Here is a 22,053-nt window from a genome sequence, read left to right as displayed (position 1 = left end):
GTATTTGATTTTTTTTGCAAAGTGGTTAAAAAAATATCTAGACCTTTATGGAAAAATAGTAAAAAAGGTGCAAAATCCCTGATTAAGCCTTTTTATTTAATATTTTTGCAAAGTCTAGGTATGTTTTAGAATCACAAATAAATTGTTTATTTTTTTTTATGCTATAACAGGGGTGTTTCACAAAATGCCTTGTAACGAGGCGAAGCTCGCCATAAAATAACTGGAAGCGCCGCCTAAACCCTAAAACCTAGCAGGCGACGGCAGGGGAGGCGAAGACGTGGGAGGCCAAGTACGCTGTAAAACAACTGGGAAACGGACGCCTAAACCCTAAACCTTAGCAGGCGAAGCACCCTAGCGGCGGGGGAGGCGAAGGTGGACGGCCGTATCCGCATCCTGCAAAGCACGTTATAAAACAACTGGGAAGACAGAGGGGGAATCACACCAGTTCTTGATTCCCTGTTTAACTTCTATTATTCTTATTTCACGGGAGGATGAGGAAGAAGGTGGACGATCGTATCCGCACGCTAATCGAGAATGGGGTCAAACTCAGGCATCGTTCCATGATGATAATTGTGGGAGACAAGTCCCGTGATCAGGCAAGCTTCATCTTACTCTTGCTTAATTAATCTTCTCTCGCTTTATTGATGATAGTATCGACATAGTCTTACATCGCCCCGAATATGACGGTGTATAGTTTTCTTCTTAAACACACATATAAGATTAAAAAAAAACTTATTTCTTTGTGCTTGCTTTTGCATTACCTCTTTATGGTTAATCTTCAATATATCCAGATTGTGAACCTGCATTATATGCTAAGCAAGGCAGTCGTGAAGTCACGCCCGACAGTGCTTTGGTGTTACAAAGATAAGCTTGAGCTAAGCAGGTGCCAACTTTTGTTTAATTCATATGCATCATACTTTTGCTTCTGCTTGTTCATGTAATGAGTCTTCATATATGGTGGGCAAGTACAACCAAGAACTGCTGGAAAGTGAATTCTATTATCACAAGGCTTTGTTAAATGTGTATGTTTAGACAAAGATTTTCCTTGCACCTCCTAGTTTCAGACTTCACTATGTTCTGTTGTTTTATGATTCTCATTTCTTGTTTTAAAATTTAAAATTAGACATTACAATCTTAGAGTCTTTTAATTAGAATTTGATCATTTTACAAAAAAAAAAAGAAGGGAAGTTCAAAATCAGTGATTTTGGAGTTTAGATTATATAGTAGTATGCTTAGATAAATCTCATAGTAGGTATCATAATTTTTACAGGGGATTTTGCTATTTGGAGTCAAACTTTTCTATTTCATTTATGTTATAATAACAATTCTTTTTTTTCTCTGCAATTATTTGGCATTTTTGTCCATTCTGAATATCATATTGTGTTATATAGTCACAAGAAAAAGCGCCCAAAGCAGATAAAGAAGCTGCTGCAAAGGGGATTGCTTGATCCTGAGAAAGTGGATCCGTATTTACTTTTTGTTGAAACTGGAAATATAACATATTGCTTGTATAGAGATTCAGAAAGGATTCTTGGAAATACATTTGGGATGTGCATTTTACAGGTTTGTTGCCGTAACCATTAGTACTGTTGGTACTATAACCAGCAATCTCTTTTTGTCCTTCCCTTTTAGCTATTTCTTCTACACAATGACCAACAATTATTTCCAGGACTTTGAAGCATTGACGCCCAATCTTCTAGCGAGGACTATTGAGACAGTTGAGGGTGGTGGGCTTGTAATTTTGTTGCTCCGTTCTCTTTCATCTCTTACTAGCCTCTACACCATCGTCATGGTAATCTGCTGCCTTCTAGTTAGATCAAGGCCTTATGTTCTTCTTTGGTGCTCCAATCAGGATGCCTGGCATATGCACGCGCACAATTTTTCTTTCCTTTTATACTTTGGCATGATACAACATTAGCAAATATTGATAGTGAGCTCTTTGCTCTATGGAATTCTGTGCTTATATTAACTTAATGTACTGCTTTGTGGTGATGAGTTTTGTTATATTAATTGCATTATGTGCTTACATCCATTGTGATTTCTCTACTGTTATTATTGTGAGTTCATGTCTCTATGGAGCTTTGCAGTCATTTAACTTAATATACTGCTCTGTGGTTAACTTAATATACTGCTCTGTGGTGATTAGTTTTGACATATTAATAGCATTTTATGCATCCATTCTGATTTCTCCTCTCGGTTTCAGGATGTGCATGAAAGATTCCGAACAGAGTCTCATTCTCATGCTGTTGCACGATTCAATGAACGATTCCTTTTATCTGTTGCCTCGTGTAAGGCGTGTGTTGTTATGGATGATGAGCTTAACATTTTGCCAATATCCTCTCATACGAGATCAGTTCAACCTGTATCAATAATGGAGGTAGTATTTCATTAATCTTTGCTCATCACTTTCTTCATGTTTGTTTAATGATTTTTGCTATTCTCTATTTCCATTTGCTAAGAGCTAGTATTTTGCATGGTATTATTTGTGCCAGTTAATAAGCGTTTTAAGTTTTTTTTACTTTTCTTTGCATCTCTTTATTATGACATTTTCCTTATTGCTGAAGGATGCTGAAGGTTTATCAGAAAGGGAGCGAGAATTAAAGAACCTGAAAGATCAATTTCATGATGATTTTCCTGTGGGCCCACTGATTGGGAAGTGTTGCACAATGGACCAGGTTTTTTTGGATCTGCTTAGATAAATTTCTAAACACTAACTTGTACTTGATTATAAGTGGAGAAAACATGTGCGACAATTTGATTTTAATTCTAACATTAATTATACAGGGGAAAGCTGTCATCACATTTCTTGATGCAATTCTGGACAAAACATTACGAAGTACTGTTGCCTTGATTGCTGCCCGTGGACGTGGAAAATCTGCTGCTCTGGGACTTGCTATTGCTGGAGCTGTTGCTGCAGGGTTACCTACTTGTGATTCATTACACTCCATCTATAGCTTGCATACGGTTCTTTATTAACTTATACATGTTCCCTTCATCAGATACTCAAATATATTTGTCACTGCACCTAGCCCAGAAAATCTTAAGACATTATTTGACTTTGTTTGCAAGGGGATCAATGCATTGGAATACAAGGTTTTTCTCTTCTCATACTTTGCTATTCAATTTTTATCTTTCATTACCCTTGCCTTTTCTTTTATATTTTCTCCCTTCAAATAAGGATGAAACTTTGTCAAATTTCCAAAGTAGGTATTATGGAACATTAGCAGCCCCTCATGTATTGTAACATACGGATATGGGACTTTATCAAATTTGATAAACTATTAGGAAACTTAGTGAATTCAAATTATTATTTTTTAATGAAATGTTAATGTTTTGGCTGTTATGAGAAAAAAGAAAAAGAGGTGACTGGTCCAGTCTTACAGAAGTTTTCCACCGGCCACAAGAATAAATCCAGGAAGAGCATATGAGTTCTGGCGGACGGCCCAATATCATGAGAGGTTCGAGCACTATGGACGTATGAGATGCCTTGGTGGGAATCGAACTCCCATTGCATGGGAGCCCATCCTACCTCTTACCATCGCACCAAGCCCCAAGGGGCAATGTTTTGGTTATTATGATATTAAGAGGCATGGCTAATAGTTCATATAAGTGATGAAATGTCTTGCTGTCCATTTCATTTCTTTCCTGCATTTTTTTGTTATGAATCATGATCAATGTGCTCCGTTGATAATAGAATATTACAGTATTTTTTTATATTGTAGATGTAAAAATTGTTCCAAGTAAGTTAGGAATTTTATCTTTGTTGATTTTTTTAGTCTAATCTTGCAATTCATGATTAAAACATATGAACCCCAATTTGACAACCTTGGTAATAGCTCATTCTAACAGTTCTAGCATTCAATTAGATTTAATTAATTAATTTGAAATTTTTAGTCTGCCCTGACAAAATTGTCTCTTGTTTTTATTGACACTATATTTGAGATGACTACTTATGAAATATGTTCTGACTAGGACTTGTGTTACCATTAACTTCAATGCCTTTAGGAACACCTACACTATACTGTGACCAAGAGCGACGAGCCAGATTTGAAGAAATCAACAGTTAAGATAGATATCTACAAGCAACACCGCCAAACAATTCAGGTCAGATATTGTTGCTTGCTATTCGTCTCTTTTATTTCTACATCATTCTACATTTGTGATACTAGTTTTTTAAAGCCAATCCCTCTTATGTTATTAACTCTTTTGTTGGAGTTATTTCTTTACTGCTCAAAGTTTGATCCGCAGAGCATGCCTAATTTTGTTTAGCTATATTGCTCTATTTTTCAAACAACTTCTACTTAATATATGTATATATATAATTTTTGTGATCTTTTTTAGGTGAATTGCTCTGCCTGTATTCTAACCGAGTTGGGTTTTTCATACAGTACCTTAGACCGCGGGACCATGGGAAGCTTTCTCAAGTTGAGCTCCTAGTTGTTGATGAAGCTGCTGCTATTCCACTACCAATTGTGAAGTCCTTGCTTGGGCCTTATCTTGTCTTTCTATCATCAACTGTCAATGGGTATGATTCACCTTTTTAGATATATTTATTCTTCCTTGTCTGTGTAGATATAAGCATGGTATTCTAAGTTCTTCCAGCCACTGAGGCTTTAATTTCAGTTTCCATGCCTGTTGTCTACCATCAAGTAGTATCAATTAATACATTTATAAATGTTTACAAGATCTTGACCTAACAATTTTCTGTTTTATCTATCTTTGTTGTTTAAGCTATGAAGGCACTGGCCGTTCTTTATCATTGAAGCTACTCCAGCAATTGGAATCGCAGAGCCAAATGAGTACACAAAATGGTGACGAATCTCATACTGGTAAATGCATTGTTTTCTACTATTATCTGAATCTTATAAACTTTGGATTGTTTTTCTTTATTAAATCAAACTACTGCAACAAGAATCATGGAATATTCGTTTTATAAAATCTGAATCAACTGTGTTTTTCTTTTCAGATTTAGTTTTGAAAAATAAATAATGGAACATTCTTTTTTGTTTAAATAGCATTCTTGGAGTATGGGGGTATTGCATGTAGTCTTCGATTCCAATTTCACAACTTTAGCCTTTTTCTTTATCATGCATGACAATTTTAATTGTTTAAACAAGTAATGCATAAAAATTTAACACATGAATTTATTTTATCCAATTTGTTAATTTATTTGATATATTGAGTACCAAGAAGGGATAGACCTGCTGAAGTACTTCATTGAATGTTGCTGACATAATTCATTGAATATTGCTGAAATGGTTATGCAGATACCTTGTGCTGCATTTTTTTAAAGGCATTTTCATTATAATAATCATGGAATTGTTTTCTTCATTAATATTATACCACATCCCTTTATGGTAGAATCAGGATGCAAAATTTTTATATATATTCATAACTACAGTTCAAGCTTTGACATTTTAATTTATGGATACCTCTTTCTCATATGATTTGGACATGCATACCTTATTGATGCATCTCTTCTACCCATTTAAAAGGGCAGCCCGTCCATGAAGTTCCCGTCAATGTGGGGTCCCAAGGAAGGGTCGAATTCCATTGGGTCTATTATATTATGTGTACTTAACATACTATCAAATTTAAGATGTCATATATTCAGAAGTATTGTACGTCTTTTAATCGATTTCTCCATGAATATTGATTGTCCATCTCCAAATACAGGTAGGCTTTTCAAGAAGATTGAATTGCACGAGTCTATCAGATATGCTACTGCGGATCCAATTGAGACTTGGCTTAATGAATTACTTTGCTTGGATGTTGCAAGTTACATTCCAAATATCACTAGGTTAGTATTCTTGATGAAAAATAAATAATTGTTTTTCAGGTCATTCTCTAAATGATCTTTTAATCATATAGACTTCCACATCCAAGTGAATGTGATCTTTACTATGTCAACCGAGATACACTTTTCTCATATCACAAGGAGAGTGAGATATTTTTACAGGTACCTTTATTGGTTAAATTTGTGCTTGCATCCCAATAAATGCTTAAATTTTACTAATTTTTTTCATTTATATTACAGCGCATGATGGCCCTATATGTTGCTTCTCACTACAAAAATTCACCAAATGACTTACAATTGATGGCTGATGCTCCATCCCATCACTTGTTTGTGTTGCTTGGTATTTTATTTCTTAGCTGTGCCATAATTATTTATAGCGGCCTAGCATTTTATCTGTTTGCTGAATCTCTCTATAAATATTGCAGGTCCAGTTGATGAATCAAAAAATACTCTTCCAGATATTTTGTGTGTTGTTCAGGTTTTTTTTTCCTTCTCCATGCTTGATTTATTTTTTTTTTCTAGTTAAAAAGGGGAAAGCAAATTAAACTCCTAGATTTGGCAGTAATCTTGACCATCTACTTATTAAGTTAGGTATACCGATGAGATGTTCTATATGTTCGAGCATTGAACTCATTTATTGTGGGGCATCCTTGCAAACAACTTTTTGGCAATTCTAATATATCCTTGTGTGTTGATGTGGAAAAAATTTCAAGACTCTAGTTCGGGTTTTTAAAGCACGAACACTCTTTTTGTTGCTTTTCGTTTTATTTATTTATTTTTTCCATAGAGTTCATAAAGTACAGATATCAGTCTCTTATGTTTGTCAAAGTAATCTATATATGGTTCAAAGTTTTACCAATTTGTTGGTGTATGTGCCTAGCTATTAAACATCAAGTAGAATTGAAGTTAAGGTTGATAGTTTAATGAAGTTTGAATAAGCTAAGCTCTATTAAGTTTGTGTAGTATGCATTTCCCCCAATTGGTTAAGTGATAATGAGAGAACTGCAGTTCCCCTCCAACCGTTAAAATTTGGTTCACATTCATGATTGCAAAAATATGTCGACAAGTATGTTCTAATTTTTGTTCATTTTAATATATTTGCCATGTTTTTGCCAATTTTCAGGTTTGCCTTGAAGGACAAATATCACGCAAGTCAGCAATTAAAAGTCTAAGTGAAGGTCGCCAACCTTTTGGTGATCAGATACCTTGGAAATTTTGTGAACAATTTCAAGACAATGTCTTTCCAACACTATCTGGAGTTCGAATTGTGAGGATTGCAGTTCATCCAAGTGCCTTGAGGGTAAAATTTAGGTCCCTTGTTTTGCTATTTCATTTCAAGCACATTCCTGTGTTTTAAAATATTATTATGCTGTTTCTTGTAGCTCGGATATGGCTCTACTGCAGTGGAGCTATTGTCAAGGTATGTGTCTTGTTCTTTGACGCACTATTGTGATTAACACAATTCTCTGCTTTTTTGATTGGATGTTCTTGCTAAAACCATTCGACTTCTGTGATTAGCTTCACTTTTCCCACATACCATATTATCACACATTTTAATCTACTTCTATAAATAAGAAGCCTTTTAAGGAATTGGTAAATGGACCACAAGTATGACCATGCCAACAGGCTATAGATAGTAGAGATTGAGCCTATTTTTCTGATATGGTCAGATACAGTTGTCTCATGTTCATTGTCCATTCCTTGAGTAAAAGCTCACTTTTATGCTTAACCAACTTACAGCTATGGCAACTAGTTTGTCCTCCGACAATGTCAGGATTCTTAATGAGCCCATGAAGAATTTTGTTTTGAGAGATTATGCATAAATATGATGTTGGTCATCACTGCTGGTCAGATCTCTCCTGCTCATACTGATGAAGCATCAGGACATACCTTGTGTTTCAGATGGTTACCCTCACAGGATTGTATGCCTTAGCCACTGCTCTATGAGACGAAAGTAGATTTTTTAAGTAGATAATTGTATCGATGTTTTAAATTTTGTTCAGTGCTAGTCTGCACAATTAATTATTATGTTCCACCCACTGATCTTCACACGATAAGCTCCGATGTACCTGGTACACAAGTAGACGAGTGGAACAGACGTGGGAGTTAATTGGCAAGTTGCAAGTGTCTTCGCAAGGAACTGAAGCTGATTCACGAGCTCCTGAAACCCTAGTGTGTCTCTCATGATTGGATTTGTGCTTTCCAACATCTTCCATGAGGAATGAAAAGTGAATTGCAAGTTCCTGTGTTTTCTGCGAGTGGATTGCTTCATTTGCAAGGAATGAATGAATTCACGAGCTCTCAGAAATGTAGACCCTCTTTCGTGTGTCCTGGATTCATCTACACATGACTTCCATGCAGATTCAAGGCATGTTGTGATTTGTGAGAAGATTTCCAGCACCGATTACACCTCATGAGATCTCTAGCACAGGTGACACCTCATGAGAAGGTCTCCTATGTTGGTAATGCCCTGTGTCAATGCCTCCAGTGTTAATGCCTCCTCCAAGTAATCTTCCTCCTATTCTGCTACTAGTCTTCTTCCTCTTCTTTCCCTTTCTCCTGCTCGTCAGAATGACCAGCACCATTCTGCACAGTAAAACTGTTTTGTTCAGGCTGGAAACTAAAACCTTGGATCGGAATCAGATTTTAAGCCTTGAATTGTATTATTGGATTCAATGAATGAAAATTATTAGATTGCAGGTATTGCAATAACTTGGTAACAAAAATCTCAGGCAAAATAAGTTAGACTTGTATGACATACTAAAATAACAAAAACTATATATATGTTAAATCATGTAGAAATATTATAAAATTGAAATAGTCCATGATCTTGTTTGTTTCACTGGATCAGTTTTTTTCCTGAAATTATCCATTTTTCTCTGCATGGCATTCACATTTTATCGACTCAAGGATACATCCAGATATACCTGATGGATATGAAAGCATTCTTTTCTTTCTAATTTGAATTTTCTACATGCAAGTTCTTTGCCCAACAATGCTATATTTACAAGTTACTAAGTATTTCTAGGTGTTCAGTTTGTTTTATGGAACAAATGATAAAGGCAATGCTATTTTATCCAGATAGTACTAGATTTTTTCTGTAATTGTCTGCATTTTATTATTTTTTAATTTGATAATAGTAGAGATATTTTGGTTTCAAATTATTTTGTATGCTCAGATATTATGAAGGACAATTGACACATTTTGCTGAGGAAGATGTTGAACAGGCTGAGGAGTCTGAAGTGAAAGTCACTGAAGTTGCAGAGAAGGTTGTGTTTTATAATAATTTGCTTCGTTTAATTCTCTAATGCAGGATCTTCCTATCTTTTAGTCATAAATCTACACAATGCCTTCCTCGAGTTCTGACTGATGATGAATTAGCTATACATGGAAATTAAAGTACTCAACATGTTGGTTTTTATTGGACTTGCAATCATCTAATTGCTATTTCTATCCTGTCATTTTGTTCTGCTTTTTGACGGATACTGAGTTTCTAGACTCTTCATTGAATCTGCTGTTTCTTCAGGTGTCCTTGCTAGAAGAAAAAATTGTGCCCAGAACTAATCTTCCACCTCTTCTTGTTCACCTTCGTGAGCGACATCCGGAAAAACTTCACTACATGGGCGTGTCTTTTGGACTTACACTCGACCTTTTCCGCTTTTGGAGAAAGCACAATTTTTTCCCATTCTACATCGGCCAAATTCCAGTTATGATCTTACATCTTTCATTTTCCACATTTTTGTTGTCATTCTGTTTCTCTATTGATTTGTTTGCTTTTTTCTGTAAAATTAGAGCGCTGTGACCGGTGAGCATACATGCATGTTAGTGAAGGCAATTAACAATGATGATATTGAAGTCAAAGATTCAAATGAGCATGGTTTTTTTGAACCTTTCTATCAGGGTGAGATGCTAAAAAGTTGTACACTATCATAATTTATTAGGTCTTGTTCAAACATTAAATATTTTCATTATGTCACACTGTGACTAGATTTCAGGCAGCGGTTTTTACGACTTTTGAGTACCACATTTCAAAAACTTGATTATAAACTCTCAATGAGGTGAGTTGGTATGTTTACATGGTTTTGAATTACAGCTGGACCTTTGGCCATTTCTTATTATGATTGCCCTTTGTTGTTGTCTAGCATTTTGGCATCGAAGATTCATTTTGCAGAGCATGAATTGCCTTTCTCTAATGGTTGCATTAACGGATTGGAGGAGTTATTGTCCCCTCATGATATGAAACGACTTGAAGCATACACAAATAATTGTGTTGACTATCATATGGTAAGAGTTTTTTGGACAATAGATAATATTCAATGTCATACTACTTACTAAATTTTGTCCCAGCATTATCTCTTAAACCAAAATCATCTTCCATAAGCCAGAATTCCAGAACCTTCTGAGGCGCTGTGAAATATTTTCCATTTGTGAGCTCTAACTAGTATAAAATCATTGTCTGATAAATTGTCTCTAGTTTTCTTTTATCTTTTATCATATCTGAATTCATTGGTGTTGCTTTCTTGGGACAGGAGAAAACAAATTGTATTTTTCACTTATGTTTGGACAAATTTCCCTAATTGTTACAGTTAAATATTTATTGTCCTTCTCTTTTGCTAATATTCATCACAATATCCTTATCTTGTACCTTAAGTCTTTCAGTTTCATTATCTTGCCCAATTTTTGGTTATGTTACACGTTTTTGTAATCATGGACAGAGAATGTGTTCCTTATCTAATTGGATTGTATACATCTAGTTTGTAGTTTTTGGTTTACATGATTTAGAGTCGGCCGTAAAATTTGGCCCTGCTTAGCTGTAGGACAATAACTGTAGATTTTTGCCAATTGTCTAAAAAATTCCCTAAAGAATGTTTAGTTGCTATTCTGTTGTTTGTTTTAATCTCATATATTGTAGCATTGATAAGAACAATACATCTCTGCTGCATCTCTAAAATGGTTGATGCCACATTGCATAGATTCTAGATCTATTGCCCATCCTTGCACGTAAGTATTTTCAAGAGAAGATTCCTGTCACGTTGTCTCCTGTCCAAGCTTCTGTGTTATTCTGCTTGGGATTGCAGAACAAAGATGTTGGAGATATCAAGGTCAGCTCTTCAAAATGATTGGCATGCACATAAAGATTGCTGACATATAAGCTATCGTTTAATTTTTTTTTTTTGTCATTCATTGACTTTCTAACAGGAAGAAATGAAGCTAGAAAGAGAGCAAATACTATCTTTGTTCATTAAAGTGATGAAGAAATTTTACAATTATCTTTATAAGACAGCAACTAAGGAAATCGATGAGACTATTCCGCGCCTCAAGGTAATAAATAATCTTCATTTCAAAGGCCTTTTTCTAGAACCATGTGTGAAAACCTTGAAAGGAACTTGAATGCAAATGAATTATTTTTTTTACTAAGAATTTCATAAGAGACACCAATTATCAATTAGTTTCAGTTCTAAAATGAACAATGAAGAAATTTGGAAAAACAAAATCAACTTTTACTAAAGCTGAAGACTATGGAAGTAAGTAAACCAAACATAAATGAAACAAATGTCTCGACCTGATCATTAAATTACAATCCATGAAATTTTTATTTTTTACTGAATTCTGATCATTTTTGAGTTAGCGCCTAGTGTTTTCTTTTGGAGAATACCGATGTTCATTATCAGTTCATATGCAATACAGCAAAAGTGCCATACGGGAAGTAAAAATGAAAAACCGGTTCAGGAAATGCAAATATCAATCTGCGTTGGTTTGACCATAGTGGCAATCCTGTACTTTTGTTTTCTTAGCAAAGCTAGTTCTAAGTGTATCAGCATATGATATTGTGGGAAAATTTTCATAACTCTTCCTTAACCGTTTTATGCTTAACTGTCTTGCACATATAATAATGGCTTGTGGAGAAATCAAAACCCTTGTATGTTGATTATGATTGCTGCACTCTTAACATTCACTTGTTTCAATCCATACTCCAGATTGAAATGGCTCCTCACAGCAAGTCTGTGGATGAAGAACTCAATGAGGCAGCCAAGGAGGTTAGGGTGAGTATGCTCTCGCAACAAAATGACTCTTATCCTGACATCTTTGCTAATTTTTTTCTCGGGCATTTCAGGAAAAAATGAAGGCTGAAAATGATGTAGTTTTGGACCCAGAATACTTGCAGCGATATGCTATTGCAGACGAAGAAGGGGAATTTGAGAAGGCTCTTGAAAATGGAACTAAGGTTTCATCTAGTGGCATCCTTAGTGTTAAATCTAATAGAACTTGGAACACCCACAGTGATCATACATCAGAAAAGGGAGATAAGGGCAAGAGGAAAGGGAAACATGGTGCCAAATCAAGATCGAATAAAAAGAAGAGAACATAGATTTTCTTAGTAACCTCTTATCCAAATTATTGTACCCGTGTTCCTAGATGTTGATTAATTTAAAATTTTGCTCCATTTACTGTGTTGTATCTTCAGTTTTTATATTTTATATTTTATATTTTTATGTTTTTACCTACATTGTCCCCATGTACTTTTCACAAGCGTGTATTAGTCTTGTATTTGGTTTGTAATTTAAGAAAACATCTCTGGCATTTTGGTTTATTTACGTTGTGGAAATTATGAACCCGCTGTTGGTCTTTAACATTCTTGACCCCTGATCAGATCCTGATGTTACAGTCTTCAATATCATCAAAACTTTGAGTTTGTGGACTAGACCAGAGTGCAGCTACGTAGCCAAGTCACTCTGAAATATTATCGACGATGTGTTTTTTTTATTTACCTAAGTCACGAAAAATAAAAATGTTTTAAATTGTTTTACGCTCAATAAAAAAACTGATATCATTTAAATTTTTTTTTACTTTGATCCTTTTTATTCCATGTAGAACGATATGATTTGAAAAATAAGTTTGAACTTTTTTAATTATAAAACACTTATATTTAATTAATTCATTCAGAAAATTTTTAATGATTTTCGATCAAATTTAAGTACTCATAAGAGTAAATCGAATTTTGGATACGCGTGGATAATTGTTTGTTCTTTTCTTTTGTGGATAGAATCTAATGCGTTTTTCAAACTTGGATCCGACTTATATGATGAATTGGTCGAGCTAAGAATAAACCGAAATGGTGACTCATCATTTAGGTTGTCAGAGCATAATTATTTCGTTCGGTGCTTATTAAATGAGCCTAAATCATCATCGAGGTATGATTATAAGAATCCCTCGACATACAACTTGTTAGCATGTGATAATAAAATCAATAAAAAAAAATCAATTAGTTGATGGGGAATAAGAATGATATGTATGACCTTCTATTAATAATGGTTTATAGATGTCACCAACTTATTATTATATCAAATCATGGTTGTTACTTATTCTTTTAAATCATTGATAGTTGGTGAATTGATAATTGCAGTGCAAATATGACAGACAATATTTGTGTTAGGTATTCTTAAACAGTAGTTATTGCCAGCCTGTGTGAAGAAGATTAAGCTTTTCAAGTAAAATATTATCTTTAAATGATAAATTTTTTAGTCTTTATCTTTCCAACACTGGACATGAAAGAAGTAGGTTTTAAATTAGAATTATCGAAAGTATTTGCCAACAAAATTTTTGTAAAACAAGTGCCGCAATTTTGTTCTTTTAGGTCATCTTAATTTGGGCAACAGTGAAGCCATCACCGTAGAGGCCCCTCCAGGCGGCCCACGCACTTGGGTGAAACTCGCGATGGAGATTATTCACGGTGACATTTCCGGCGACGATTTTTCCAATCCATCAATTGAATCCACGCCTTAACTTTACTTTGAAAGTACGGAACCAACGACCTTGCCTGACCTCAATCATTTGCATTCAATTCAACAATGTTCACATCGTAAAAGCGATCGTTTTGGTTTCGCAATCATGAACAAGGACAATAATTGATTCTGTCGCCGGCAAATGACGAAGAACCTACAAAATCCAGAGCGGAGAAGCCAAATCGACATCTTCGCCATTGGAGAAGGAATCAAGCGAAATCTTTGTGTGTTTTTTTTCAGCGCATGTCGGTTCCATCGGCGAGAAATCAATCCATTCAAATCACGAAAACGCAATAAGCGATCAAGAGGAAATAGTAAATAAACACCATATAAATCAATAACAAATCCAAGTATCAACATCTACATACTCTCATCCTGAAATCCACATATAAAAACCACGAACGGTGATCGCCATCACATTATTTAATCTAAGGACAAAAGAAACCTGACGCGACTAAAATCCAATCCTAGCGAAGCATCCAGAGAGCACGAGCCGGATCCATCACTGGCGGAGGAATCCGAGGAGGAGGACGACGAAGGAGGTGAAGAAGGCAACGGCGAGAGGCGGGGAGACGACGTAGGCCGCGGAGGTGGGCGAGGGGGCGGGAGCCTCGGCGGCGACGGCTCCGCCCGCGAGGAAAGAGGCGGAGATAACCGCGGCGAGGAAGATCGCGAGGGCCTTGGCTCCGAAGGCGGCCATTACGACTAAGGCGAGGTCTCGATCGAAGGTCGGCGACGCGAGAGCAGCAAGCGAAAGCGAGCAGGCGGCGGTGGGGTGGAGGGGGAAGAGGGAAAGGTGATACTTATAGCCCGAATGGATCGCTTAGCGGATCGGGCAATGATGTAGGATCCGAACCATTAGCTGCCAGTCTACGCGTTCCAGCTGGTCCACCGCGTTGAGGTGGCAGGTCGGTTAATTATTTCCTAAAACATTTTATTTGTTTCTTTATTTATATTTTAGTGCACCATTTAGAGCATTTTGACACGTATCAGTTACTTCAAGGGAATGCCTTCCTGAATATGGCATACATTCATATACTAACACACTAAAAACAAAAAATTCATTTTCAAACAACTAAAAATAATCTAACTAATTAACTAAATATATAATTAGTTAGATAAATTGATCGAAATAGACAAAAATATAATTTATTGTAAAATTATAAGTATAAATATTTTTAATAGTATTTAATAAAATCATTATTTGAATAGAACTCATTTTAACGATAAATTTTTTAGTAATTTTTAAAATAATTTTAAAATATTAATACTAAAAAATTAGCCTAGAATTAGACTAGCTAGCCCGATCGAGCTATATTGGATTGGGTTGTGGGCTTAGGCTTGACTGCACCTTAACTATTTGGGCCCGGTTTAATAGACCGAAATAGGTTGGATCGCATCCAACCCACACACAGGCACCACCAACCTTTCTCATTGCAAAATCAAAATTGTATAAAAATTTTGAAACTTTTTGGGACAGAATTGAAACAGAAACTACTATTCTAGATTTATGATGATTTAAAATTTTCATCGTCAAATTAATTACAATAAACTACTTTTTTTTGTCATAAAAAGTCATTTGGGTTGAAATTTTTACTATATATCTAGTTAACACTGCAGATGTCCTGAAATTTCATAACGAGGGATCACAAAAATGCCGAAAACATTTCTTTACTTCTGTTTTTTCTTATTAACCAAGAGAATTTAAAGATGCAAGGGAATATTGACAAAAACTAAATAGTAATATTAATAATAATCCGGACTAAATGTTTGCCTGCAAAATACATTACAATCCTTAACTCACCAAAATGATACAAAACAACCAACAGTTAAAGTGCACTCAAGTCCAATACTTCCCTACCAAGTAAAGGCAGTTTGCACATCAAAATTGTTGTTTCTTTCTATCACATCAAAAGTTACCTCACACTATCTCCAACAAAGGTCGCTAGAATATCCAGTGCCCATTAAATTAGTCTGCTAAATTTAAGATGATGACTTGAGAAAGGAAGATTGGATTAAAGGTGGTGTGTCCTTTATGATATGTCCACCATGTGCTGCCAACATTTTGGTGGCCTTCTCAAGGGCACGCTTGGCTGGAACTAAAGGGGACATGACATTCCTCTCTGCCACTTACTCTGACCCCCAAAGAGAATATAATGTCTCTCCAAAGTCTACCAAAATATGCATATATATAGGTACTAATAATTAATCCACCCCAGTAATTAGTCATAATATTCTGATCTTAAGTACCTCCTTGGGCTCTTAATCTTAATTAATTAGGGGTTGTGATTCTTTTTGCAGCGGCCTTCATGCCTCAAAAGGATGGATTTAATTAAAGCTGATGCCATGCTCCCTAAAGGAAGCAGAAAGGAGGCACTCATGACTCTATCATAATCGGTCCTGGTTTAGGGTTTGCATTGGAAGGGCCACTCAAAGCTGGTTAAAGTGACTTTAGCCTTTGATGAGAAAAGGATCAAGAGCACTGCCTTTCCTCAATCTTTATGGTCGTTCAGAATCCAAAGTGTGTATTAACTACTAAGTGGGAAAATGAAGGAATATGAGTCCTAAACCCTAAGCTAATGATGAAGGCATGATGATATTCAGGGTTTTGGGCGGAGGGTAAAGTTTTGCATGGGAAAAGCTTGGTTCAGAGGCAGTGGAAAAGGTGGTGCGGCTGCAGGTTTTACTAATGCATGATCATGGTGAGGATGGAACCTAGAGTAATAATCTAGGGTTTCTAAGGCCTGGACATGAGCTTTGAGGAACTTGAGATAGTTGGCAGCCTCATCGAGCATTGATGCAGTGTCCAGTTTGGCGCCCCCTGGGACCAGCCTTTGCAGGGCCCTCAACCTCTCGCTCACCCTCTCCCTCCTTTGCCTTGCTGCCACCGTCTGTGGGTCACTTGATATCCTCACATTCTTCCTCTGCGGCTTCATCTCCGCCGCCGGTGCCGTCGCCTCCGCCAGGCAAATCGGCCTCAGAGCGGCCGCTCGGTAGATCATCTCCTTCACTTGCATGATCACCTCCTCGTCGGGCTCGTATTCCGCGCTCTGAGCGAAGTCTATGGTCGTCGAACTGGCATTCTCCCAGCTGCACTTCCCGGCCCTCCGTCTCTTGGCGAAACTAATGATGTGAATGGGGGGCTTGGTTTCTTGATCCAACTTTCGCTTGCCGCCGGCGGCGGCGTAGTATGATGATCTTGAGGAAGAAGCTACATCTTCCGCCGGGTTCGACTTGGATGAGCCCTCGGAGGAAATGTTGCCGCTTTTACCGCTCGAGAATATCACCGAAATATCGTCGTCGGAGATTTGTTTACGGCCGCCTACTTCCGACCTCATGAGAACTGAATCAGGACCCAACACGGCCATCGCTCCTTCATGGCACTGCGACAAGCTATCCCTGTCCGAATCCTTGCGACAATAATAACTAGTTGGAGTTGAGTTATCAACAGATGACTGACCGTTGATTACTCTACGAACATCGGAACTTGTTCTTGATGAAGAAAGAAGAATCTGCTGGAGCTCATTGATCTCGAACTTGTCTTGGTTGCAGAATTCATCACTCCACTGGTCAGCGTACGCTGGATTCATCTCCCAACCAAAACAATCCATAGAATATGATTGTATATTATTCACACGCCTAGCTGGTATAGAAAAAAAATACATATATATCATGTTTTAATTAGCTCGTGAATGCCTTGATTAAGTTTTAAACAGAAAAAATATGTTAAATGTGCATACCTTATGCAGATCCAACTCTGATTACTGTTGCAGGATTAATGATCTGGATTCTTTCTGCTGGCACTTCATAGCCGTCACTCTCGACACTGGTAGAAGAAGGGATTTAGATGAGAGAGTTCAAAGAAGAAGAACATGTAGTTTGGATTCTCTTGGTAATGGAGTTGAGGATGGCATTTTGCTCTCTCTCGCTCTATATATACTCCTTGATTAATTTATTTGATGGAACAGTTCACTGGAGTATTTAAAGGATATGCTTTTGTTTCAAATTAAAGTAAATGAGAGGAAGATTGATATTGGCAAATATATTTTGATTAAATTTAAAGCAGAGAACTGCAAGTACAATTTTAGGTTTATAATTGATATACTTACACACCGACACAGTATACACTTCAACAATGAAATTCGTCATCCTAGCGGTTTCACAAAATCGACCCCACGACCATCTATGAGGAGTTAAATCGAGAAACTGTAATTATCGACACAGTACACACTTACTCTTATTCATTGTGTCTCTGTATACCTATTTATTTACTTAGCAAACTATTCTTTACTATAATCAGATCTCATCCAGCCTATCATTAATATGGCTGCATGAATGTGAAAGAAGAAGATTTTGTAACCTAAGAGACACAAAACAGTGTAAGAATACAAATCATTTTTTGATAACTTTAAATTCAGAATTTATCATCCAAACTTAATATGAATTTCCATATTTAAGCTAATAAAGGACTAATTAGAATTAGAATCTCATTTATTTTTTAAAAAAATTGTTTACTAAGGAATTTTTAAAATTGCAACAAAACTTATAGGTCATTAATTACGAATCGCAACTCAATTGTAGAGGTGGATCCAACTCGGATAGAAAATATAATAATTTTGTCGGCTCTTCTATTAGAATTAGATTGCTTATTCATTTTGCTGTTTCCTTGACTTACAAATATTGAAATACATATAAATATATATGTATACATAAATTAGTTATACAATATTGCTCTTTTTCACGCGCACGACACGTGGATTTGACACCTCTAGGACCACATGCTTCTCGTCAATTGGATGCATGCACTGGGTGGCTCATGGTGATGGGCAGGGTCGCACGTGGGCATGAAATGATATTGAAAATGGAAAACAAAATATTTTCAAATGAATTATTTTTTTGCATTTGTATAATTTAATAGTTTACTAACTTGAGTATGCCGTGCGGAACCTTTCACTTAAATTTAATTCATTTTAATCGTAATATCGAGATAGTAAAGTAGATAAACTAAACTAAAATTAGAAATGATAATTTTATAATTTTATAAAGAGGAGAATAAAAATTGGGTTATCAAACACTTCTCTTCCACCAACTAATATAATCTCTTTTCAAATTTCAAAGTAAACAAATACAAACGGAATCACTTCTTTAAGCATAGACTTTCAGTCTTTGTTCTGTTATACTTCGATATCAATTTTTAAATTTATTATTACTGATCAAACTTTCAAGCATGAACAACAATAAAAAAAAATGGTGGTTGACTAATTTTTTCATTTGATTTGATAGGTTACTCAAGTAATCTTATGATAATAAAATACATAAATAAAAACAGGATGATTTTATAATCCTCGAAGTATAATATGTTTATCCTCACAGACAATTAATAGGCAGGGAGCAAATTGTGACCACTTGCTTTCTCCCTTTACCTGAGATTTGGGCATTCAGAATAACAGTGGATCAAGGAACCTGATTTGCAATGTCAGAAAGTCTACTTGAATAAATGTGGAGGTGAGATAGCGAGAGAATAAAAAAATGACTTATACACGTTTCTAACATGAATTATATTTTTACCAAATAATATTTCACAGTAAACAAATATGAACGGTAGCTCTTCTCTTTTTTTCCTTGTCTCCACTCTTAGAGTAAACAAGGTTTAGTTTCAATTCCCTATTCACAATTCAGATAGAAGAAAAAAATACATCATTCGCTTTCCCATTAATGATGCAAACTTAAATTGAATATTGTAGTTTTAGCTGTGAAACAAGATACGTACTCGCTCGTTACACTTTCTAAAGTTCTATCACACAACAATATCCTGCTAAACGCACATGATTAACAATAAGAAAAATTACATAGAAGCAAAATTATCATTTTGCTTTAATTTGCTATACAATTTTTAATCTTGTTATAGCTCTAAACTTCCATTTTCCAAGGTGATCAGCAATAACAACCAATAATATGATTCATTCAGGAAATAATCACACAAACCCTGCAACCCAACCAATCAACCATTTTCTCTTACAATTTTAAATATATTTAAAAATTGCTTCGACTTCTCGAGCCGATAAGAGAACTAAAAAAATGCAATAAGATTTATCTAAGCAGATTTAGGTTTGAACGCATTAGTGTTTGTTCCACTGAGCTCCATAATTCAACCAATTGAAGCATATATTAGCAGATTTAGGTTTGAACGCATTAGTGTTTGTTCCATTGAGATCCATAATTCAACCAATTGAAGCATATATTAGATCTACCAATTAAGTTCGTTCCTAGGTTAGAGTCAATACTTGTACTATCTTCAAACAAGCAACACTCGCCATCTTGATGCCAATGGTTCTTTACTTAACCATTCCAATGAGTAAAACCAAGTACCATTACACATACAGCAAAACCTGAGTTGTCTCAATCTACCAACTAGCATGTTTCTTCAGGACCATTTTTTGAGTTAAGCCACATCACTATCGATGATTGACTGTCATCCTCATCTTTGCATGTGAATCTATCAATCACCGACATCTAATGCTCTTTAATTTATCATCTTAACCATTGCATCTACACGACCGTTGTTATCCCAAATAGGGATAATACTACGTTTCCTTCACAGCCATCTAATTATTAAGATCTCTATTCATATATATTACAAAATCCAATTTTTTGGATACTTAGAACTCTAGCCTAATTTGGCAAACGAATACTCCACAAAGATGATCGAAGTATGTTGATTAATACCAAATTGCTTGATGTAGTGGTAAACAAATTAGATTCCGAAAAATTTTCATCAACATGTGGGAGTTCAAATTCATATGATGACATTGTTGGGAGGGATCTAATCTTGCTCCCACCCTAAATAAGAAGTAGTCACAATCCAATACGGTATAGGGACACCTTGCCGTAAAGACTAAATGAAGTATCACAACAAATTGGTTAGCCGTTCTTTTCATATCCAAATCCGAACCTAGAAATATCCATGGAATTTAGAAATTCAACCAACTTTACCTCAACAAATTTGAGAGTCGCAGTCATTTCTTTCTCCACCTCCATTTCCATATCTAATCTCCATTTAGACGGGCTTGATAAAGCAGTACTAAAAAATATAAACGAAAACTAAATCATGACAAGCAAGAAGAGCGTGTAATTCATCACCTCATCTCCCACCCAAAAATTGGATGAACCAGTGCGGTCCCTCATATCATCCCTAGTTGCTTTAGGCTTTGACCATGAGTGATGTCCTTTCTGTTTCAAAATCCAGCAGGATAGATTACTTGTGAGACAATGATAGAGATGGTCCTGAGAGAGAGAGTTTGCATGAGCTGACAGAGGCCTCACGCCTACCATTTCCAGCTTACATCCCAAATAATAAAGAACGGGATCTGAGATAGTGGCAGTAAGTGATGGGCAGAGGTCCCTACAACACATCAATGCCCTGTGACAGTAGCCAAGTCAAAATACTGACACGCCTTGTTCTAATTTCAACACTGACAGTCTTACTTTGCTGCTCATATTTCTGATTCTTCTAATCAAGTAACTATCGAAAATCCATACGATATTTGCTGAAAGAGTTTTGAAGTTTTGTTACGTACCTTGTATGACAAGTTGATAGCCCGCAAGAGGAACAACGACCCAATGACTCCAGCAAAATTTTTAGTGCTAGCCAGCATGTCAAATTATATTCTAACGTTGAAAAAGCATAATAAGTAGGAAAGGAATTCAACTTATATTTGTGGTCCATAAAGACTGATCAACACTTCACTGTCCAATGGAATCAGGCTTTGATGTTGACAGAGAGGTAGAAGCGTTTGGCTCTCCACTCTCTTATCAAATCCAAGCTTGATCCGAATTGGGGTGTCAACAAAAGTAGCGCAGAAAAGACATTTATATCCAAATTGCTGGAAATAACAACCACAAACAAATCATTGTACTGGACCACATATCTCACAATCCTGCTAAATATTACAATAATTCTGCGATGAGGAAATTTGATTTTGTATAAAATGAGTTAATGCTCGAAAATTTGGACCACACTAAAGAAAACACATGTAATTATGCTGCTGCAGCCTGCATTTGATGGATGAGAATCTAGCAAATGGTCCTACTGCCAAATAGCTGAAATGAAGGCGTTGGCACAAGGTTCTAATAGGAGTAAATTGAGTAGCATACTGCCAATTTAATGGAAAAGATATAATCAAATCGTGTTGGATAAAAAATAATTGCAACTGCCTATGCATAATGAAAACAAATAAATAAAATCTCACAGATGATGACAACAATTATATTGCCAGCTCAAAATGAGGGCACAAAAGTTTGGATTGAGATTTGCTCAGAAATTCCAAGAGTTGCGATGTTTCATGCATTTTTGCTATAAATGAATCAGCAAACTGATTCATTTTGAAATTACTCTTAAAGCCAATAGATACGAGTGGACACATTCACTGAGTTTATATATATATATAAAAGAATAATCAACACTTCCAAAAA

At 35.8% G+C, this 22,053-nt stretch overlaps 2 protein-coding genes across 2 annotated transcripts; one reads left to right on the top strand and one right to left on the bottom strand.

Annotated features, from left to right (window-relative positions):
• Positions 1-255: 255 nt before the first annotated feature.
• On the top strand, positions 256-12,389 carry LOC141829205 (RNA cytidine acetyltransferase 1-like). The gene is made up of 26 exons (XM_074716624.1): positions 256-596; positions 792-883; positions 1,392-1,563; positions 1,670-1,792; positions 2,204-2,377; positions 2,565-2,675; positions 2,785-2,918; positions 3,000-3,093; positions 4,006-4,104; positions 4,389-4,525; positions 4,732-4,829; positions 5,677-5,800; positions 5,872-5,959; positions 6,038-6,137; positions 6,223-6,275; positions 6,921-7,097; positions 7,180-7,217; positions 8,976-9,066; positions 9,324-9,503; positions 9,590-9,698; positions 9,786-9,855; positions 9,940-10,081; positions 10,771-10,899; positions 10,997-11,119; positions 11,776-11,841; positions 11,913-12,389. The coding sequence occupies exons 1-26, from the start codon at positions 492-494 to the stop codon at positions 12,165-12,167; spliced, it is 3,084 nt and encodes a 1,027-aa protein (XP_074572725.1). The 5' UTR covers positions 256-491; the 3' UTR covers positions 12,168-12,389.
• Positions 12,390-16,181: 3,792 nt separating this feature from the next.
• Positions 16,182-17,344, bottom strand: LOC141846193 (uncharacterized). The gene is made up of 2 exons (XM_074734227.1): positions 17,322-17,344; positions 16,182-17,224 (listed from the first exon to the last, which is right to left on the bottom strand). The coding sequence occupies exon 2, from the start codon at positions 17,190-17,192 to the stop codon at positions 16,182-16,184; it is 1,011 nt and encodes a 336-aa protein (XP_074590328.1). The 5' UTR covers positions 17,193-17,224; positions 17,322-17,344.
• Positions 17,345-22,053: the final 4,709 nt, after the last annotated feature.

The sequence above is a fragment of the Curcuma longa genome, chromosome 1 (genome assembly GCF_044706935.1).
Source record: "Curcuma longa cultivar G26 ecotype Majalengka, Jawa Barat chromosome 1, ITB_CL_G26_1.1, whole genome shotgun sequence".
NCBI classification, from domain to species: domain Eukaryota; kingdom Viridiplantae; phylum Streptophyta; class Magnoliopsida; order Zingiberales; family Zingiberaceae; genus Curcuma; species Curcuma longa.
The sequence above is the reverse complement of the archived record's forward strand: the minus strand, read 5'-3'. Positions and strand labels throughout refer to the sequence as shown.